Below are 19190 nucleotides of genomic sequence, written 5' to 3'. Positions count from 1 at the left end.
CGCGATCAAAAGTTTGGGGTCACCCCCTCAAAAACATGTAATTTTTTTTAGGCCCATATTTTCGCCAATTTGCGTCCGATTTCAAAACCCTAGGCTTCATTCAAAAGATAATAAGTCAAAGAAACTTTGAACATGATTTAAAAGAAACTTTTTCAAAACATTTTGTATGTGAACTTAACCCAAAGTTGCCAAATTTTCTAAAAAATGAATATAAACTTATGGCAGTCTCGCTGGAAATTGAGTCGACCAAATTTAAAGATGTGAGCGGTAATATAACCCATTTTCCATTAGCTTTCATCTGCTTTTTACAGAACTTAGCTAAAAAATCTAGAAAAAAAGTTATTAAGTAAATTATCTCTTCATGTCATCGGCCAAAAGTTTGGAGTCACTATCGTAAAACATGGAAAAGTGATTTGTTGATATCTTTGTCATCTTTCATTCAATTTTAATTCTTCTTGGCTTATTTGAAACAAAATGAATGATACTTACTGCATAGACAATGAACCACACATATTTGTTGAAATTTACATACTAAAACTTAACGTAAAGTTGCCTCATTTTTTGAAGTGTGGTGAAATGTGTTAACTTTACATAATATTTTTATACACAAAAACCATTAAATACGTTAAGTTAAAGACATCAAACGTAAATTTAGTTAATTATCTTTGAAATGAGCCAAAAAGAATTAAAATTGAACAATAGATGACGAAGATATCAACAAATCACTTTTCCATGTTTTACGATAGTAACCCCAAACCTTTGGTCGATGACATCAAGGATTAATTTACTTAATAACTTTTTTTCTAGATTTTTTAGCTAAGTTCTGTAAAAAGCAGTTGAAAGCTAATAGAAAATGGGTTATATTACCGCTCTCATCTTAAAATTTGGTCGACCCAATTTCCAGCGACACTGCCATAAGTTTATATTATTTTTTTAGAAAATTTGGCAACTTTGGGTTAAGTTTACATACAAATTTTTTGAAAAAGTTTCTTTTAAATCATGTTTAAAGTTCCTTTGAATTATTATCTTTTGAATGCGACCTAGGGTTTTGAAATCGGACACAAATTGGCGAAGATATGGGCTTAAAAAAATGACATGTTTATGAGGGGGTGACCCCAAATTTTGATCGGGAGTGTATGTCATTTTATGCTTTTTTTAAATATTGTGCATTCCTTCACAATGAGTTTCAGCTTACCAGTTTAACTTGGGAAAAATTGTATTTTGTAATATTTTGTATTTATAGGAACCTTTTGAATGGAACGTCTTCGAGACGTCGACGCCTTAGTTTTGACTTGACTGTTTGTTGAAATTTCATAGTTTTTAAAACAAGCTAAAACATCACATTTATAATATCGCCCAAGCAACACACATGTTATATAAAAGTTACGACAGCGCAAGTTTTGGTTGTATAGAAGTTTATTTTACGTTATTTCAACACAATGTTAAAAATACGTAAAATAAACTTCTATACAACCAAAACTTGCGCTGTCGTAACTCTATTATAACATGTGTGTTGCTTGGGCGTTTACCAAGACGACTTCTAATAATGATCACTACCCATATCCACATTCCTAGTGTTTACTCATGGGAATGCAGAGAAATCAACAGTTTCCTTTAAATCGAGTAACACGTGATCATTTCTTTTCCATCCTTTAATTGGCCTGCTTTTAGATGCAGCCTGCACCGGTTTTGTTTTAGTTAAGAATGGGAACATCCGTACACACACTTAGGATACAACGTATTTAGAACAAGTAGTAGGTTCCCTGTGTGAACAGAGCCATTCTTGCAATAACAGAGTAGTCACTGCGGCGGTTAATCTCACCCATCCTCATACTCAAATGCCTTAAAATCAAACACTTCTTGTCCTGATGTCATTCATTTCACTTTAATCCTAGAAGTCCAATCATTTGTGTATGAGATGATTCTACCTTTAGTTCAAAACTACCCACTACATTCTACCAGGTGCACTTATGTTTTGGACCAGAGCTTTCAACATTCACATTCGCAACATAAAACCAACCAAAAACAAACAAGAATAAAGACATTGCAGTGGGGTGCTGTTGCTTGTGTGCCAGAAGTTCATGCAGATCGTACTCCTTCTCTCTTCCGGATGCAATCTTTCCGCGATCTCCGTGAGTAGCACAGTAACAGTTGCAGTCAGCCAGTTAGCCAGCCATGAGGTGACACAATCCCACGAAGCCCCCTTTTTTCATTTGTACATGCATCAACGCGCAATATTAAGAGCATCAACGGCCTTTGCGAGCGTGTTCTGGTGAGGTCCGTCCATTCGCAGCCTTCCTATTTACACCGATGACGGTTTCCGAAAACGAGCTAGATCTAAGGATTTGTGCGGGGGGTTTAAGAATTCGAAACACGTGAAACTAGAAAAGTCTAAGTGCCAGAGGGAAACAACCGGAAAACAAGCAACTTCATGCGCAAGTCAGACCAAAAGTAGCATCGAACATTAAACGTATGTTACACAGAGTATGAATGGAATTTTGCTACACATCACCATCACAGAAAAGGAAAATCATACGCAACGATTTAAACTTGATTTTTTTTTTGCTCGCTTTGATCATCGAGTAACTTACATACACCGAACAGTGACAGTGTGGCTATTTACGAACGCGAAAGAACGTTTAGAAGAACGACACAGAAATGAAAACTGAAAATGTCATTCCAAATTATAACAACGGAAAACAAAGGAAACAGAAACTCGGACAAGGCAAATTGGTGCGTGGTTTGAGAAACACTGACAAAATTTGGCTTCGATGGAGGATAAAAGACACAGACTACAGAGGCCGGCCTTAACGAACCGTGCAGAATCATTCGCCACATTCGCTTTGTTGGTTTTGGGTATTGTGGTGATTGAAATTTTGATCGACATTTTTATCTTTCTTTTTGGAATTTTCAGCTTCCAAATTCCGTTCGAGTCAAACAAAAAACAATCGGTCACTTACTGTCGGTTTTGTGTTTACGACGATAATCAGTTACGGACTGGCCAGCGGCCGCTCGTTTTATACGCTCAACCTCGTCGCTATGATAATCGCTGTTTTCGTCTGAGTAGAAAGCATCTTCTGCGATAGGAAAGTTGAGAGAATGTTAAAGAGTGGTGCCAGAGCCAGAACCATGTGAGGGGGGGGGCGATTCTGAACCGAATCTCACGGTGTCTTCTGTATTTTAACTGTGAATTTCGTAAATTTTCGGTTAAGAATCGCTCGCTGTCATCTGAAAAAGGGCTGTCCATATACATCATGTAAAATTTTCAACCGAAATAGCAATATAATTAATTAATATTTTTTTTTTTGTTTTTAGACGCTTAAACCAGCTTGGCCATTCGCGTCTGAATTGATATAATTCTTATGAGTTAATGGATTGAAATGAGAAGTGTCCACATGATCTTTTTTTTAGAATACACTACGTCAATATAAACATTGGTGAAACTGTATGTATGTTCGTCCGTGTAGCTGCCGCATTAGAATAGCACTACGGACCCCCTGTTACGAGGGTAAAACTCTTCCAAACAGGGAACCCCAATCTAAGATGTCAGGCGACCCGTGCTGAGGGATGAATGTTTGAAGAAATCTTTATCGGATCCCGTAGCGCAGGTAGATCACCTTTTCGGGTTCCGTTAAGATGTGCCGTACCGAAACCTAGTGTTGTCCTATTTTCCAATTTTTGAATATGGGTTCTAGTAATTCAAGCAATCATAGTTTTCAGTCCTTCCTACTGGTGACTTACAGACTCTGAATAAAAGTAAGTTAACCATCTTTTCTCGGACTCGGATCACTACTTAGTCGCTGTATGCATGCGCTCAAAACTTTCGACAGTTATCACCACGCGTCGAAGTCGAACGGTGCGGCTCAACATCGAGCAGCTGCGTAACGTAGAAGTGGCTCAAGACTACGCGCAGCAGTTAGCAGTGGCCCTACCAACGGAAGAACAGCTTGGCGCAGCTACACTTGAAGATGGCTGGAGGGACATCCGATCCGCCATAGGTAGTACCTCGGCTACAGCACTAGGCTTCGCGACTCCGAATCACAGAAACGACTGGTACGATGGCGAATGTGAACAGTTGAAAAACGAGAAGAATGCAGCATGGGCGAGAATGCTGCAACACCGTACGAGAGCGAATGAGGCACGTTACAAACAGGCGCGGAACAGGCAGAACTCAGTCTTTCGAATGAAGAAGCGCCAGCAGGAAGAACGAGATCGCGAAGCGATGGAAGAGCTGTACCGCGCTAAGGACACACAAAAGTTCTACGAGAAGCTGAACCGCTCGCGCAAAGGCTGCCACAAGCCGACATGTGCCGAGATAATCACGGAAATATTCTCACGAGCGAGCGTGAGGTGGTCGAGAGGTGGCGGCAGCATTACGATGAGCACCTCAATGGCGACGTTGCAAGTACCGAAGGTGGCGTGGTAACAGATCTAGGAGTATGTGCACAGGACGAAAGACTTCCGACCCCTGACCTTCAAGAGATTGAGGAGGAGGTTGGCCGGTTTAAAAACAACAAAGCCGCTGGAGCAGATCAACTACCAAGCGAGCTTCTAAAATACGGTGGAGAAGCACTGGTGAGAGCACTACACTGGGTCATTACCAAGATTTGGGATGAGGAAGTATTACCGGAGGAATGGATGGAAGGTATCGTGTGTCCCATCTACAAAAAGGGCGACAAGTTGGATTGCGGGAACTACCGCGCGATCACACTACTGAGCGCTGCCTACAAGATACTCTCTCAAATTTTATGCCGCCGTCTATCACCGATTGCAAGAGAGTTCGTGGGGCAATATCAGGCTGGATTTATGGGTGAACGCGCTACAACGGACCAGATGTTCGCCATCCGCCAGGTGTTGCAGAAATGCCGCGAATACAACGTGCCCACACATCACTGGTTCATCGATTTCAAATCGGCGTATGATACAATCGATCGAGAACAGCTATGGCAGATTATGCACGAATACGGATTCCCGGATAAACTGATACGGTTGATCAAGGCGACGATGGATCGAGTGATGTGCGTAGAATTCGTGTACTTGGGCTCACTGGTGACCGACGACAACGACACCAGCAGTGAAATTCAGAGGCGCATTGTGGCAGGAAATCGTGCCTACTTTGGACTCCGCAGAACTCTACGATCGAATAAAGTTCGCCGTAACACAAAGTTAACCATCTACAAAACGTTGATTAGACCGGTACTCCTCTATGGGCACGAAACATGGACTCTACGTGCAGAGGTCCAACGCGCCCTTGGAGTTTTCGAACGGAAGGTGTTGCGTACCATCTACGGCGGAGTGCAGATGGAAGACGGGACTTGGAGAAGGCGAATGAACCACGAGCTTCATCAGCTGCTGGGAGAACCAACCATCGTCCATACCGCGAAAATCGGGAGGCATCGGTGGGCAGGTCACGTCATCAGGATGTCGGATAGCAACCCGACTAAAATGGTTCTCGAGAGTCATCCGACCGGTACAAGAAAACGTGGAGCGCAGTGAGCTAGGTGGGTCGACCAAGTGGAGGACGATCTGCGGACCCTACGCAGAGTGCGGAACTGGAGACAAACAGCCATGGACCGAGTGGAATGGAGGCGGCTACAATGTACAGCAGAGGCCACCCCGGCCTTAGCCTGACCGGTAAGGTAAGTAACCATCTTTACTTTGCAAAGAGTTAAAACCCTCCCTATCCGAGGCTAAACTTATTGCAAAGGAATTCAAATTGGGTTTCGGAGCCATGTATGTACTAACTATTCAAAAACTGGAAAGTGGTGGAATGCAAGGAACATACTAGAATCCTTATTACTTAACAAATGTTCCTTTATTAGAATGATATTGCTGCTAATGTTAAAACCCGGGTCCTAAACTTTCTTCGGGGGAGTAAAATTGTCGGTAATACATAAACTGAAAACAGAGGGTTGGTCAAATTGAGCAGCAATTCAAGTTTCAACACTATTCTCTTAAAAATCAGCCAGCTTCAAGCCGGTGGCAGCTTTCGGTGGCGGCGACGGCGGCGTGAATCGACGTGACCCAAATTTGACCATAGTGTCAACATTGGCAAAACAAAGCCGGTATATGTAAAGTCTAGCTTTTGGAATAAAGTAAAACTTCCATTCGGCTGGTTAAGCCGCAAAAATCGATAATTAATTAATTTAATTATGTCATCGAGCAACGGACTCATGTTCCGTAACCGGTCGTTTGAGAACGTCGCGACCCATTGGAAGCTTTCCGCTCACCGCGCGATCTCTTCGACACAGTCGTCGATGAGAGGTGTGTGGACTTCCAACACACAAAAACAATGCGCTCTCGCCTAGGCTTTACATATACAATATATGCGTAGTGTGGATGTACATCTCATTCCATCCGAAAGGGGTGCAATCTGTGGAAAAGATAACCTCGGAATTTTGTGTTGAACTTGAATTCAGGTTAGCAGCTACGTCTTCGAGTCTTCTCGTGGCGTAGCGGCAACGCGCCTGTCTAGTGAGTAGGAGTCGTGAGTTCGAGTCTCACCGAGAGGACGAGTAACTTTTTCGCAAATTTCACCTCAATTTGTCCATTTCTCACTCACGCCGGTATATGTAAAGTCTAGCTTTTGGAATAAAGTAAAACTTCCATTCGGCTGGTTAAGCCGCAAAAATCGATAATTAATTAATTTAATTATGTCATCGAGCAACGGACTCATGTTCCGTAACCGGTCGTTTGAGAACGTCGCGACCCATTGGAAGCTTTCCGCTCACCGCGCGATCTCTTCGACACAGTCGTCGATGAGAGGTGTGTGGACTTCCAACACACAAAAACAATGCGCTCTCGCCTAGGCTTTACATATACAATATATGCGTAGTGTGGATGTACATCTCATTCCATCCGAAAGGGGTGCAATCTGTGGAAAAGATAACCTCGGAATTTTGTGTTGAACTTGAATTCAGGTTAGCAGCTACGTCTTCGAGTCTTCTCGTGGCGTAGCGGCAACGCGCCTGTCTAGTGAGTAGGAGTCGTGAGTTCGAGTCTCACCGAGAGGACGAGTAACTTTTTCGCAAATTTCACCTCAATTTGTCCATTTCTCACTCACGCCGGTATATGTAAAGTCTAGCTTTTGGAATAAAGTAAAACTTCCATTCGGCTGGTTAAGCCGCAAAAATCGATAATTAATTAATTTAATTATGTCATCGAGCAACGGACTCATGTTCCGTAACCGGTCGTTTGAGAACGTCGCGACCCATTGGAAGCTTTCCGCTCACCGCGCGATCTCTTCGACACAGTCGTCGATGAGAGGTGTGTGGACTTCCAACACACAAAAACAATGCGCTCTCGCCTAGGCTTTACATATACAATATATGCGTAGTGTGGATGTACATCTCATTCCATCCGAAAGGGGTGCAATCTGTGGAAAAGATAACCTCGGAATTTTGTGTTGAACTTGAATTCAGGTTAGCAGCTACGTCTTCGAGTCTTCTCGTGGCGTAGCGGCAACGCGCCTGTCTAGTGAGTAGGAGTCGTGAGTTCGAGTCTCACCGAGAGGACGAGTAACTTTTTCGCAAATTTCACCTCAATTTGTCCATTTCTCACTCACGCCGGTATATGTAAAGTCTAGCTTTTGGAATAAAGTAAAACTTCCATTCGGCTGGTTAAGCCGCAAAAATCGATAATTAATTAATTTAATTATGTCATCGAGCAACGGACTCATGTTCCGTAACCGGTCGTTTGAGAACGTCGCGACCCATTGGAAGCTTTCCGCTCACCGCGCGATCTCTTCGACACAGTCGTCGATGAGAGGTGTGTGGACTTCCAACACACAAAAACAATGCGCTCTCGCCTAGGCTTTACATATACAATATATGCGTAGTGTGGATGTACATCTCATTCCATCCGAAAGGGGTGCAATCTGTGGAAAAGATAACCTCGGAATTTTGTGTTGAACTTGAATTCAGGTTAGCAGCTACGTCTTCGAGTCTTCTCGTGGCGTAGCGGCAACGCGCCTGTCTAGTGAGTAGGAGTCGTGAGTTCGAGTCTCACCGAGAGGACGAGTAACTTTTTCGCAAATTTCACCTCAATTTGTCCATTTCTCACTCACGCCGGTATATGTAAAGTCTAGCTTTTGGAATAAAGTAAAACAAAGAAGTTGTTATTATACGCTCCTGAATTTGTAGTCTGACCTTTTTCATTAACATTGATGGCAAAAACTATTACGTTATAATGAATACCTTTTTTGTTCGGGTTCGTCATTGCCACCGGTCCCCTATCATTGCCACATTACCTGTATCCTTAGTGTAATGCATGTTGCATTACTCCATTGCAAATGCAGGGCAATAAAATATCGATCTTGCTATAGTTTTTGTTTTCTCAGAACGTTCAGAAGCTATCAAACTTGATAATAAGGTCACACTATTTAAGAACTCCCAGAATGATTTCAGGAAGAAATCTCAAAAGGAATTCCAAGAGAAGCCTTAAAGAAACTCCTGAAGGAACCCATGAACAAAATCTGGACTAATCTCTGCCGGAACTGCTGTATGAAACCCTGAAGAAACTTCTGCAGTAATCTCTGGTGGTTCAAAAATCTCTCTTAGAGAGATCCCTACAGAAACTTGTGAAGAAATCGCTGATTTTAGTTTTTGAGAAATTTCAGAAGGAAATCCATGACGAATTTTCGAATGAAATGCCAGGAGGATTCCCCAAACGAATTCAAGAAGGAATCCCAAGGAAATTACAGCAGGAATTCTGGAAGGAATCTCTGAAGGAATTCTATCGGGAATTCCAAAAGAAATTCGAGAAAGAATCCCGTAAGGATTTCTAGGAGGAATCAACGAAAAATATGCAGGAGGAAAAACCTAAAAGGAAATCCAGAAGAAATCCCTGAGAGAATACTAGGAGGAATTTCCTCGTGGATCCTCGAAGGAATTTCAGGAGGAATCCCATGAGGAATTTGAATTGGAATCCCCGAAGCAATCCAATAGGAATCTCCTAAGAAATTCGAAGAGGAATCACCAAAGAACTTCCAAGAGGGAATCCCAAAGGAAATCCAAAAGGAATCCTCTACAAAATATCAGGAGAAATCCCCGTAGGGATTTTAGTAGGCATCCTCGAAAGAAGAATCCCTCAAGAGAAACCCCCGAAGGAATTCAAGAAGGATTCCCCGAAGGAACTATAGATGGAATCTCCGAAGGAATTCCAAGAGGATTCCCCGATAGAATTCCAGGAGAAATTCTCGAAAGAATTCTAGGAAGAATCGTCCCACAGGAATTCTAAGAGGGCTCTCAAAGGAATTCCAGGAGGAATATCCGAAGAAATTTGAAGATAAATCACCAAAGAAATTCCAAGAGGGAATCCCGAAGGAAATCCAGAAGGAGTCCTCGACGAAACATCAGGAGAAATCCTCGAAAGAATTTTAGCAGGAATCCTCGAAGAAGTCTAGAAGGAATCCCCGGAGAAATTACAGCAGAAATCCCTGCAGGAATTCCAGGAGGCACCACCGAAGGGATTCCGGGGAAGGAATCAAAGGTTTTTCAAGAGGAACCCCATAGAAAGTTCATGAGGAGTCTCCAAAGTAATTCAAGGAGAAATCCTCAAAGGAACTCTAGGAAAAAAAATATCAGGAAAAATCCTCGAAGGAATTCCGGAAAGATTTTTCTAAAGGAATTCGGGAAGAAATCCTCAAAGTATTCCTAGGAAGAACCATCGAAAAATATCCAGGAGGAATCCTCGTAGGAGTTCCATGAGGAACCCCTGAAATAATTCCAAGAGGAGTTCCCCACCAAAATCTGGATGAGTTTCTTAAAGACACCTCGAAAGAACTCTGAGAGAAACCTTAAGATGTAAGTAAAAAAATCAAGATAAGTACTGTTCCTTTTAATTTACATCCTTTGATAGATACGTATTTCGACCTCAACTTGTAACGTTTTGACGTTTTTTTTTTGTTTAAGTTAAATAAAGTTTGAATTCAGTTAAAATAAATTGTTGGTTCATTTGAATATTTTGGATTTTCATCTCAAAGGCTGTTTTTTTTAAATTTTTTTATTAGTTTTCATGATTATTTTAGTTAATTTGTAGCTTTTGTCGTTTTTATCTATTTAAGTAAAATCTTTATTGAATTGAATTCGTTGAATTTGCCTTAGAGTTTGAACCGTTTCATGTAGTACAGATTATCCGTTTCATATATGGTTTGTGTCTAGGCTAAGTTAATGACGATTCATGTTACGTATCTTATAGGACTTTTTCGATGGCGCAAAATAATTTTTACGGTCATGTGAGATTTGAATTTGGCGCACTTGCATATAATAGTTTAAAGACTGAATAGACGACTGCTTCAATAGCAGAAAATTTACTTGACTAGGAAATTCGACTTGACTCCATCATTTTAAATTAGAGTCGGCTGGCGAACAGAAGTGAACTCCAGTTACTGGCAGTTAAACGGACTCAAGAGGATACTTCCGGCCTACCTACGTGCAGTTAAGGCATGATCAGGCAGAGTACCGGGTCGCCGACACCCCTCCGCACCTATAATCCGGCGAATTTTAAGGACGGCAAAGCTACATCGACGATTGGCCACGATACGGCACCGACAACGAAGAAAACCTGCGCAGGTACGTCAATCATTGTCACACAAACACACAACACACACTAGATGAACATTTTGAAAAAGACAATATATGTACGTCCAAACGAATTCAATTGGCTTCTTTAGCGGTGTTGAGATGATCCCATATTCTGAATCTGCATGCAAAACTGAGCCGAAATCCAAATTTTCATGAATTTTGGTGCCCGGGAGCCTATTTAAAAATCAATTTGAAGTTTGTATGGGAGCGATTTGTCGAATCACCCCTCGTCGCATTTTGTACTGGGCGGAGCTGTCAAGCAGTTGCCCAGCTGTCAAAAGGTGATTTCGAAAAATATCTTTGATATTGATTTTAGGTACCAAAATAAAATTCTAAAAATGTGAAAAAAAATCATAGTGGTTCAGAAAAATATGCTCTTTCGTATAAAATCGAAAAATCAATACATTTTTTCTAAATTTAAAAACCCAATTGTTTAGTTTGTTTCTTTGTTTCTACTGTTTTTTGTTGTTTCTTAAATTATCGTGCAATAAATTCACTTCACCGACTCGTACTTGTTTGCTTGTTGTCTTTTTTCGGTTTTTAGTTTTTATTTGAGTAAATTTCTGTTATTGGTTCAATTTGTGAGCTTCGTGTACTAGACTTTGGAGTTTTAAGTTAAGCCAGCGGCCGTTCGAAGGAACGCTTGAGAGTAGAGTCGTCAAATTAGTTGGGCAAACCCAAAAATGAACTGGTGGTCTCTTGTTCGCAAGAGTGGCGCAAAAGCCACCGCGTTTTGACAAACTCATGAGCAAACTCAACGAATTATTACAAACTATAAGGTCGACTTCAGTGTTTTGTACTTGACTCGAATCGACTTGACTTGACTTGACTTTTTTACAAACAAACAAGATTCATTTCTCAACCGCCTGACTTGATCCGTGCTTTAATAATTAGCAGAGTATTCATTTTGACCTTGTTTCTAGGCTTTCGAACAACTTCCAAACTTTTGACCAAGTTAATTTTGTTAAAGACCACGTGGACACCATAGGAACAGGTATAGGGTTTCAGGTCATAGAGCTTCCCGCGTGTCAACGAAGACATTTGTGACGTTCGAGACAGAGATTGGTGGTATATGGACAGCCCTTGATGAAGTTTGAAGTACATTTGATCAAAATGAAATGGTTAACAAATGTCAGAAACAAATAAAATGAATAGATCAATAGTTACAAACTCGACATACTACCTGTTACAGAGACTCTATAGATCATGCAAATTTTGAAATAATATGGTTAATCAATCTTCTTATTTTCGCGCATCTTGTACCCAGGTTATCATGGTAAATAGAATGTCCATCATTAAAAAACAATGTAAGCTTTCGCTCACAATAGCTACTTACGAGACCCTGACAACAATCAACTTACCATCGCTGAAGACTTCTTTATTCCTCGTGGACAGCGGTAACCGCCGTACCTCGTCCGCACTAAGGTTATGAAACGACTGATTCAGCGCCACGATGTGCATCGAGAAGCCAAACACGAAAATCGCCAGCACGGCCAGAAACCTCGCCAAATCCTTCAGCAAATCTCCGATAATGATGGCCCACGGCCCGAACAGGTGATGGAACGAGAGAAAGTCTAGAATCTGCACGCACGCCAGCAGGAACGATAGGGCAAACAGCTGATTTCGGCAGTACAGCAACGTGGGCCAGTAGGTTTTCTGCACGTACAGCATACCGGACACGTGCACCCCGACCCCGATGATCCCAAATAGCAGCACCAGTACCTTGATACTTCCGAGACCGGATTTGTCGCTTGGATTGGTCAGCTCGAACAGCAGCAAACCGCTGAGCCAGATCAACAGGCCCCACTCGTACCAGTAGGGCAGAAGACTGGCTCGCACTACCGGATAGATGGGCGTGATGCCCACAATCATCAGATGGATCATCAGGTAGATGTGCGATGTGAGATAGGACATGAACTTGATGATGGGTACTTTGTAATAGTTGTGCCCCAGCGGCAGCGTGAAGATGATCCACACCGGGGGGCACACGATGAAGCCGACAAACAGCAACATTATTCGCCACGCCGTCCAGTTGAGCGTGCCGCGCCAGAGTTCCTGTGATGATGAGAGGTACATTTTAAAATTTATGGTAGAGATCATGCTGTCAAAAATATTAAAAGGGGCCATCCATTAAATACGTGACGGTCCTAGGGGGATGGGGGGTTTGTGAAAGTGTGACAAGCAATGTATTGAGTATAGGAAAAACCCGTACGAAGGGGGGGGGGGGTGTTGAAAATTGCAAATTTTAGCGCGAAGTACTTAATGGATGCTCCCAAAGTGTTAATCAAAAGTTGGAGGATTCAGCTCTGCAGTCCTTGATTCTCTAGATCGAAATTTTATTACGGTTTGACACTACGTTTCAGCAACGGTTATGACCATTATTCTCGCGATATTTCCTGTGGAATCGTTCTTTGTCTTGTGTCTTAGCCAAAAGTTCGTCTATGTGCTGTGCATGTAAATTTCTTGCTATGTATGTAAATAGGTATTTTTGTAGGTATTTCCTAGTTGGATAGCTTTTGCACTTCTTTCGTTTGAATTGTAGGGTAAATAACCAATTGTTGAACCGTTTCTGATTTTTTTTAGCAAAATAAAGTTACTCTCGCTCAATTTAAACGGCTACAATTCAGATTCCCCTCTACAGTGCATATGATTGCAATGATATTGCACCGATTTAATAACAAAAGTATGATTATTTTCCAATAGATATTGGGTTTCTTTTAATTGCTCCGACTTCTGTGATATTTTGAAAATTCACTGCCTCCAGGGATACCAGGGATTCTTTCAAGATTTATCAAACTTATTTCGGATTTTCTTTATAGAAAGAAGATTTATACAAGATTTCCTAGAATGATGCAAGCAAGGTTTGTTCTAAAATTTTCCTGAGATACCTTTAGCGATTATTGTGGAAATTCCTTCAAGGATTGCTACGGAAGTTTGTGAATGTGTTTCTTAACACATTTTTGTAAGAATTTCCCATCAAAACTCTTCTAAAATTTTCCAAGAATTCGGGAAATTTCTCCAAGGTTTTCTTAAGGAGTTCCTCAAAAGATTTGTTTAAGGCAAATCTAGGAAAAAATGGCAGAAATTCGAAGATTTTTTTCAGAGATGCATACAAAATTTTCTTTAAGGGTATCTATTGAAAATGCTGATTTTTACCTGAAACTCTTTCAGTAATTATTGCTTAAATCTTATCAGCTTCCTTAAGTCTTATTCAAAAATTCTTTCAGTCATTTATTTAAAATTTTGACTAGAACATTCTCAAGAGATTCTGAAACATACTCCAGGTATTCCTCCAGAGATTTTTTAGGGTTTATTCAGACCTTACTTCAGGTACTCCTTCATTTTTTTTGCTGGTGATGCGGTGATACTTAAGAACTTTCTCCAAAGATTCTATCAGATATTCCTGCATAAATTACTATTCCTTTGGATTTATTAAAGAAACTGTCATCTTTCTGTGAATACCTGCACAGTAGACCTGTTCACTTTGAAACTTTTTTTCTCCGATTCTCCGTGACACATCAAATTATCAATCCACATGCAAGAACAAGTCTTCAGTCCAAAATTGAGCCAAATAGATAAAGATTAAAAAGTGTATCAAATCGATTTTGTGTTTTTTAGCCGTTTTCACAGAAATTCACTCAGAAATTCACAAAATTGCTCCGAAAAGGTGCGGAATACCGTTAGGATATAGTTAGAACAATACTCTACAACTTTGCCGAAGACACTACGGTGTTTAAATTGCGTATTTCGAAGTTATTCATTAATGTTAGTTAAAAAATCACGAAAAACACGATATTTTTACGATTTTACATATAAAAGTCATGTAGTTTTACATTATTTGACGTAACTAACTTAATCAGCTATTACTGTTTTGTGTAACGAACATTTCGTCCATACATCGTTTTTGTGTAGGAATTCGTTTTCATTGACTAATTATCAAAAGTATGTCACGTTGATACTAAAAATCGCACAGAGTTACCAGCACGAATTAAAACAAAGTTACCCATGATTAAGATGTCATGCCATCGTATTCCAATGTCTTTCGATTTAAGTATCAGAAATGATGCAGATGATAAGGCTCGAGCCTGCGGATCAGAAAGTCCCAGATTCAAGCTCAAATACATGATAAACTTTTTTTTCTTTCTTTGTAGCAGTTATGATGATGAATCTGCCATGACTTACACGCAATCTCCCAAATAATAATGATCGGACCTGCCAATTAATCCCATTCCAGGACTAGCTAGATATTTGGTTTACTTGTTGACAATAAATCGTGTCGACGAGATCAGCTGGGCGAAATATTGAGTATCTGTTTGATAACGATCAATTTAGCTAAAATAATTCAATACGATGATGGAACTGCTTATGGATGCAACATTTTTCAGACAACTGTGGGTGGAGCTTACTTGTATCTATCTACCCACAAATACACGATTAAGGGAAACTTCATTCTTACTATGCACTCTACGGTTTCGAAACAAGGCTATGATGCCAAATTACAATGAGATGCAGTGCGTATTTTCATTAACTTATAGCTGGATCGAGACGCAAAAAAAATCCTATTCCAGGACTCGAATCTTGAATCTTCGAATCGACCAACTCATGCTCAATCATCTGCATCAATTTGAAACTAATCCCGAGCAGAGGGGAATATCAAATTAATAACTACGAAATTACAAAACCTGTTTTTATATCTCGTTTTGTTATTATTGTACTATCAAGGCATTACGTTTCCATAACATGTTTTGTTGGATAATCTTATTTTGTTATGACCAAGCTATTGGTATACAGCCATTAAATAACATTTCAATATTACGTTTTGTTGTGGAACAAGTTTGGTTGTTATTGTATCATTGAAAGTGTACAAATATTATCAAAATTAAAACAAGTTTTGAAATAAATCCTACGTCATTCAACAACGTTATTTACAGTATTTCCCGAGTTACGCTTACGGTATCACATTTGATAAGAGGTGTGGTATATTACGTGACAAGGAGGTGCTGTAATGTGTACAAAACCAAGTCCCTGCTGGGCGCCGCGAGGTTTGAAATTGACTGAGTTGTAGCTGAAAAGTTCCCAAAATATCAGCCACTGCCCAAGCGGCGCAGCACCCTCTACATACATCGAAACGAGAACATAGCAGACGATATTGAAGGTGAGGCTTGAAAGGGACGTTCCAGATTCCGCCTTTGACATGAGAATTTCAATGATAAAAATGTCAAACTTATTGAGTAAACTTGTTTGAACGAAGCTAATACAGACAGCTGAATCCAAAATTGTAGATGGTTTTGAATGGGATTTTTCAGAAATATTTTGTATTTTCACATGTTTTCCCTGTCGTTCCAGAGGATGAAGTCGGATCTACCTATTTGTGGTAAAAGATTACATGAATAGTTGAAAATAGGCCTATGAGGGAAGAGAGAAACTGAAGTTCGCAATGATTGTTCCGTCATTCTCACATGTTGGTCTAAATATGTATAGCATTCTCAGCCAACACGAAGTCATATATGATGTAGAAAAGGATGCTAATGTGGAGGCCATATGCGTACATGCTTTCATTTAACCACGGGTAAATCGTACGCATATCGCTTCCACTTTAGCATCCTATTCAACAGCATGTGCGATTGTTTGATATCATAACTAATTTTACTTTCGGAATGTTATCAATAACTCTTCCATATCAAAATTTGTTATTGAAATATTTCCCAAATTCACTGTTATTAAGTTGTTATTAACACCAACAAAACATGTTATTAAATTGATTTTCCAGGAACAAATTTTTGTTATGTGACTTGTTATTTTGCCCCTTATGTCAGACAAGTTTATAACTCAATATGTTATGTTAATAACATAAAAATAACTAATTCCATTATGGAGTTATTTTGCCAAAATAACGCATTTTGCTATGCTGTTGTTATTCTCTTCTGCTCGGGATGTTAATCAATATTAGAGGTGTCCCGCCCCTAGTGCAGATGAGACAAAGAAGTGTAATGACGTTTTAATCATGGGTAACTTTGTTTTATTTTGTACTGGCAACTCCGTACAATTTTTAGTATCAACGTGACAAACTTTTGATAATTAGTCAAAGAAAACGAATTCCTACACTAAAATGATGTATGGACGAAATGTTCGTAACACATAGGAGCAACAGCTCATTATATTAGTCACGTAAACCAATGTAAAGTTACATGGCTTTTACATGAAACATCGTAAAAATATTTTATTTTTTCGTAATTTTTTAACGAAAATTGTTTAATAGTATTGAAATACGCAATTTAAACACCGTAGTATCTTCGGCAAAGTTGTAGTATATTGTTCTAATTATATTTTAACGATATTTTCGGTACCTTTTCGGTGCAATTTTCTGGATATTTGAGTACATTTTTGTGAAAATTCCCGAAAAAACACGAAATCGATTTTATTCACCTCTAAACCTTTATCAATTGGGCTAAATTTTAGACTAAAGCCTAGTTCTTGCATGTGGATTGACAATTTGATGTGACACGGGTAGGTCAAAAAAAGTGAACAGATCTACTCCACAGGATTCTCCTATTCTTCCAGGTATACTTCCGAAGTATTTTTCAAACGCATTTTTTTTCAGAAAACATTCAGAATATCTCTAAAACATTTTTCCTGAATGTTTATTGTTTCTACAAAATTTCCTTCTGGGACCTTTCTGCAGAAGTTTTTTTTATAATTATCCCTGAAGAAATTATAAAGATTTTCCTCTATGAATTCCTCCAGAGATATCTCCACGAGTTCTTCTAATAATTATTTTGAAGTCCTCCAGGAATCCCTTAAAAAATATTGTAGAACTTCCACCAGTGCCTTTGTCTATAATTTCTGCAGGAATATTGGCAGACATTTTAAGTAGATTCCTTCAGCAATTTCTTGTTTTAAAAATATGTTCGAATAATTTCTGTAACACTCCGTGACAGAGCTGTTCAAGAAATCCCAAACTAAAATTTCTGAAGAAATCCCTTAATTTTTGAAAAAGTTTCTGAGAATATGTTTAACCCTCTAATACCCAAATTTTTGATTTTGATCTAAATATCATTTTTCGTCATCTAAAATTGATTTAAACATGTTTTGGAAGATATTCTTTTTAATTCTCGATTTCGTGATTTTCAGTTTTTGATTTTTCTTATTTTTATTTTTGAACATCCCCACAGTTTTATAATTTTGCTGGAAGCCTATTTGGGGTACGGATTTTTTGAGATGAAAACATTTTCAGATTTTATGATTATTGTTGAAATATTTTTATTTTAAATTTTTTTCATAGCAAATTTTATTTTCCGTGTAATATTAAGGAAAATAATTTTAGAGTGTATTCGATTCCCTTGAAGTATAAAACTACGATAGAATGATTTGGGAAAAATTTAAACCATGTTAATGGTAGCGATTCAATACAAAATAAACGATGACTTCTAGTAGGTGACTAAAACATCAATTTTTCAATGATTTTAAAAAAATTTAAATACGCTTTCAAATACACTAAATAACATTTTGAGATATACAAAACAGACCTAAATATCAGTCAAAAATATAAAAATTTTGATTTTCCACGAAACAAAAATTACAAAAATGCTCAAACTATACCCCGTCTAAAGGCGGGCTTGGGCATAAGAGGGTTAAAGGAATCCCTGAGGGAATATCAGAAGAAATCCGAGTGGAAATTTCTAAAATAATCTCTGAAGGAATTTTCAAGACATCCCCAGTAGAATTTCTGTAAAAATCTCAGAAAGAACTTTCGACATTCCAGAGGGATATCTGAAAAAAAAAACTACACGGAGACAAATTTCGTTCGTTTGAGGCAAAAATATTCATGTTTATTCGGTGAAGTGATAAAATATTTATGCAATTCAGTATCATAATTTACATTTTATATAACTCATTTTGGTATCATAATGGTCAATTTTTGCGAACTGGCTCATTATGCAACTGAAATGAGTTGCACAATTAAAAACAGTTGTATAATGTTCATAATGCAACTCATTTGCGTTGCATTATAAACATCATGCAACTCAAATGGGTTGCATTATGAAAAAAAGAATGGCATAAAATTTTGTATGGAACTCGTTGCAAAACTCGATTTTTTCAGCACTCTTCGTATTTATCCAACTCGGCAAGCCTCGTTGGATAAATGTACGACTCGTGCTGAAAAAATCAACTTTTTGCAACTCGATACATAAATAACTATTAAAACTAAAATTTTAATTTTTAAAACTGACTCACTTACATGTTGATTTCTACAATACCAATTGAGGAGCCCCCGTTCAGCCATCGATAACATAAACAAGTTCCAGCTGCAACACCAAACAAGATTTCCTCCTGTAAAAAGTCAAGTTTTCACGAAATCCCGTTGTTTTTGGGAGCGTATGTTATTCACATGATGTTGGCATTGGAAAAGCCACGCGCAAGGTGGGTTTTCTAAGCGAAGAAAATGACTTTGTAAATTTAATGGGAAAACAAGTGTATCCGTAGAGCTGACCTGCCACAAAAAAAGGCATTTATTTCCAACATAACCTGTCAGATGATGCATGTTTATTTCAAACATGGATTGCATTTGCTTCAGTTGTGACGTTTGATTTACCCCAAAAAGTGTTA

General features: G+C 39.1%; 1 protein-coding gene across 8 annotated transcripts in view; it reads right to left on the bottom strand.

Annotated features, from left to right (window-relative positions):
- The window catches only part of LOC109417642 (serine/threonine-protein phosphatase 6 regulatory ankyrin repeat subunit A), a 252487-nt gene that overhangs the window by 40911 nt on the left and 192386 nt on the right, over nucleotides 1–19190 (bottom strand). For 7 of the 8 annotated variants that reach the window (XM_029853479.2, XM_029853477.2, XM_062850492.1 and 4 more), the window contains one exon: nucleotides 11945–12638. In XM_029853479.2, the coding sequence (XP_029709339.1) occupies nucleotides 11945–12638 (694 nt within the window). Of the gene's footprint in view, nucleotides 1–2960; nucleotides 2998–5574; nucleotides 5593–11924; nucleotides 12639–19190 lie in introns of all 8 variants that reach the window. The other variant, XM_062850497.1, reaches the window with a different exon arrangement.

This window comes from Aedes albopictus, chromosome 2, assembly GCF_035046485.1.
Source record: "Aedes albopictus strain Foshan chromosome 2, AalbF5, whole genome shotgun sequence".
NCBI lineage: Eukaryota > Metazoa > Arthropoda > Insecta > Diptera > Culicidae > Aedes > Aedes albopictus.
The sequence above is the reverse complement of the archived record's forward strand: the minus strand, read 5'-3'. Positions and strand labels throughout refer to the sequence as shown.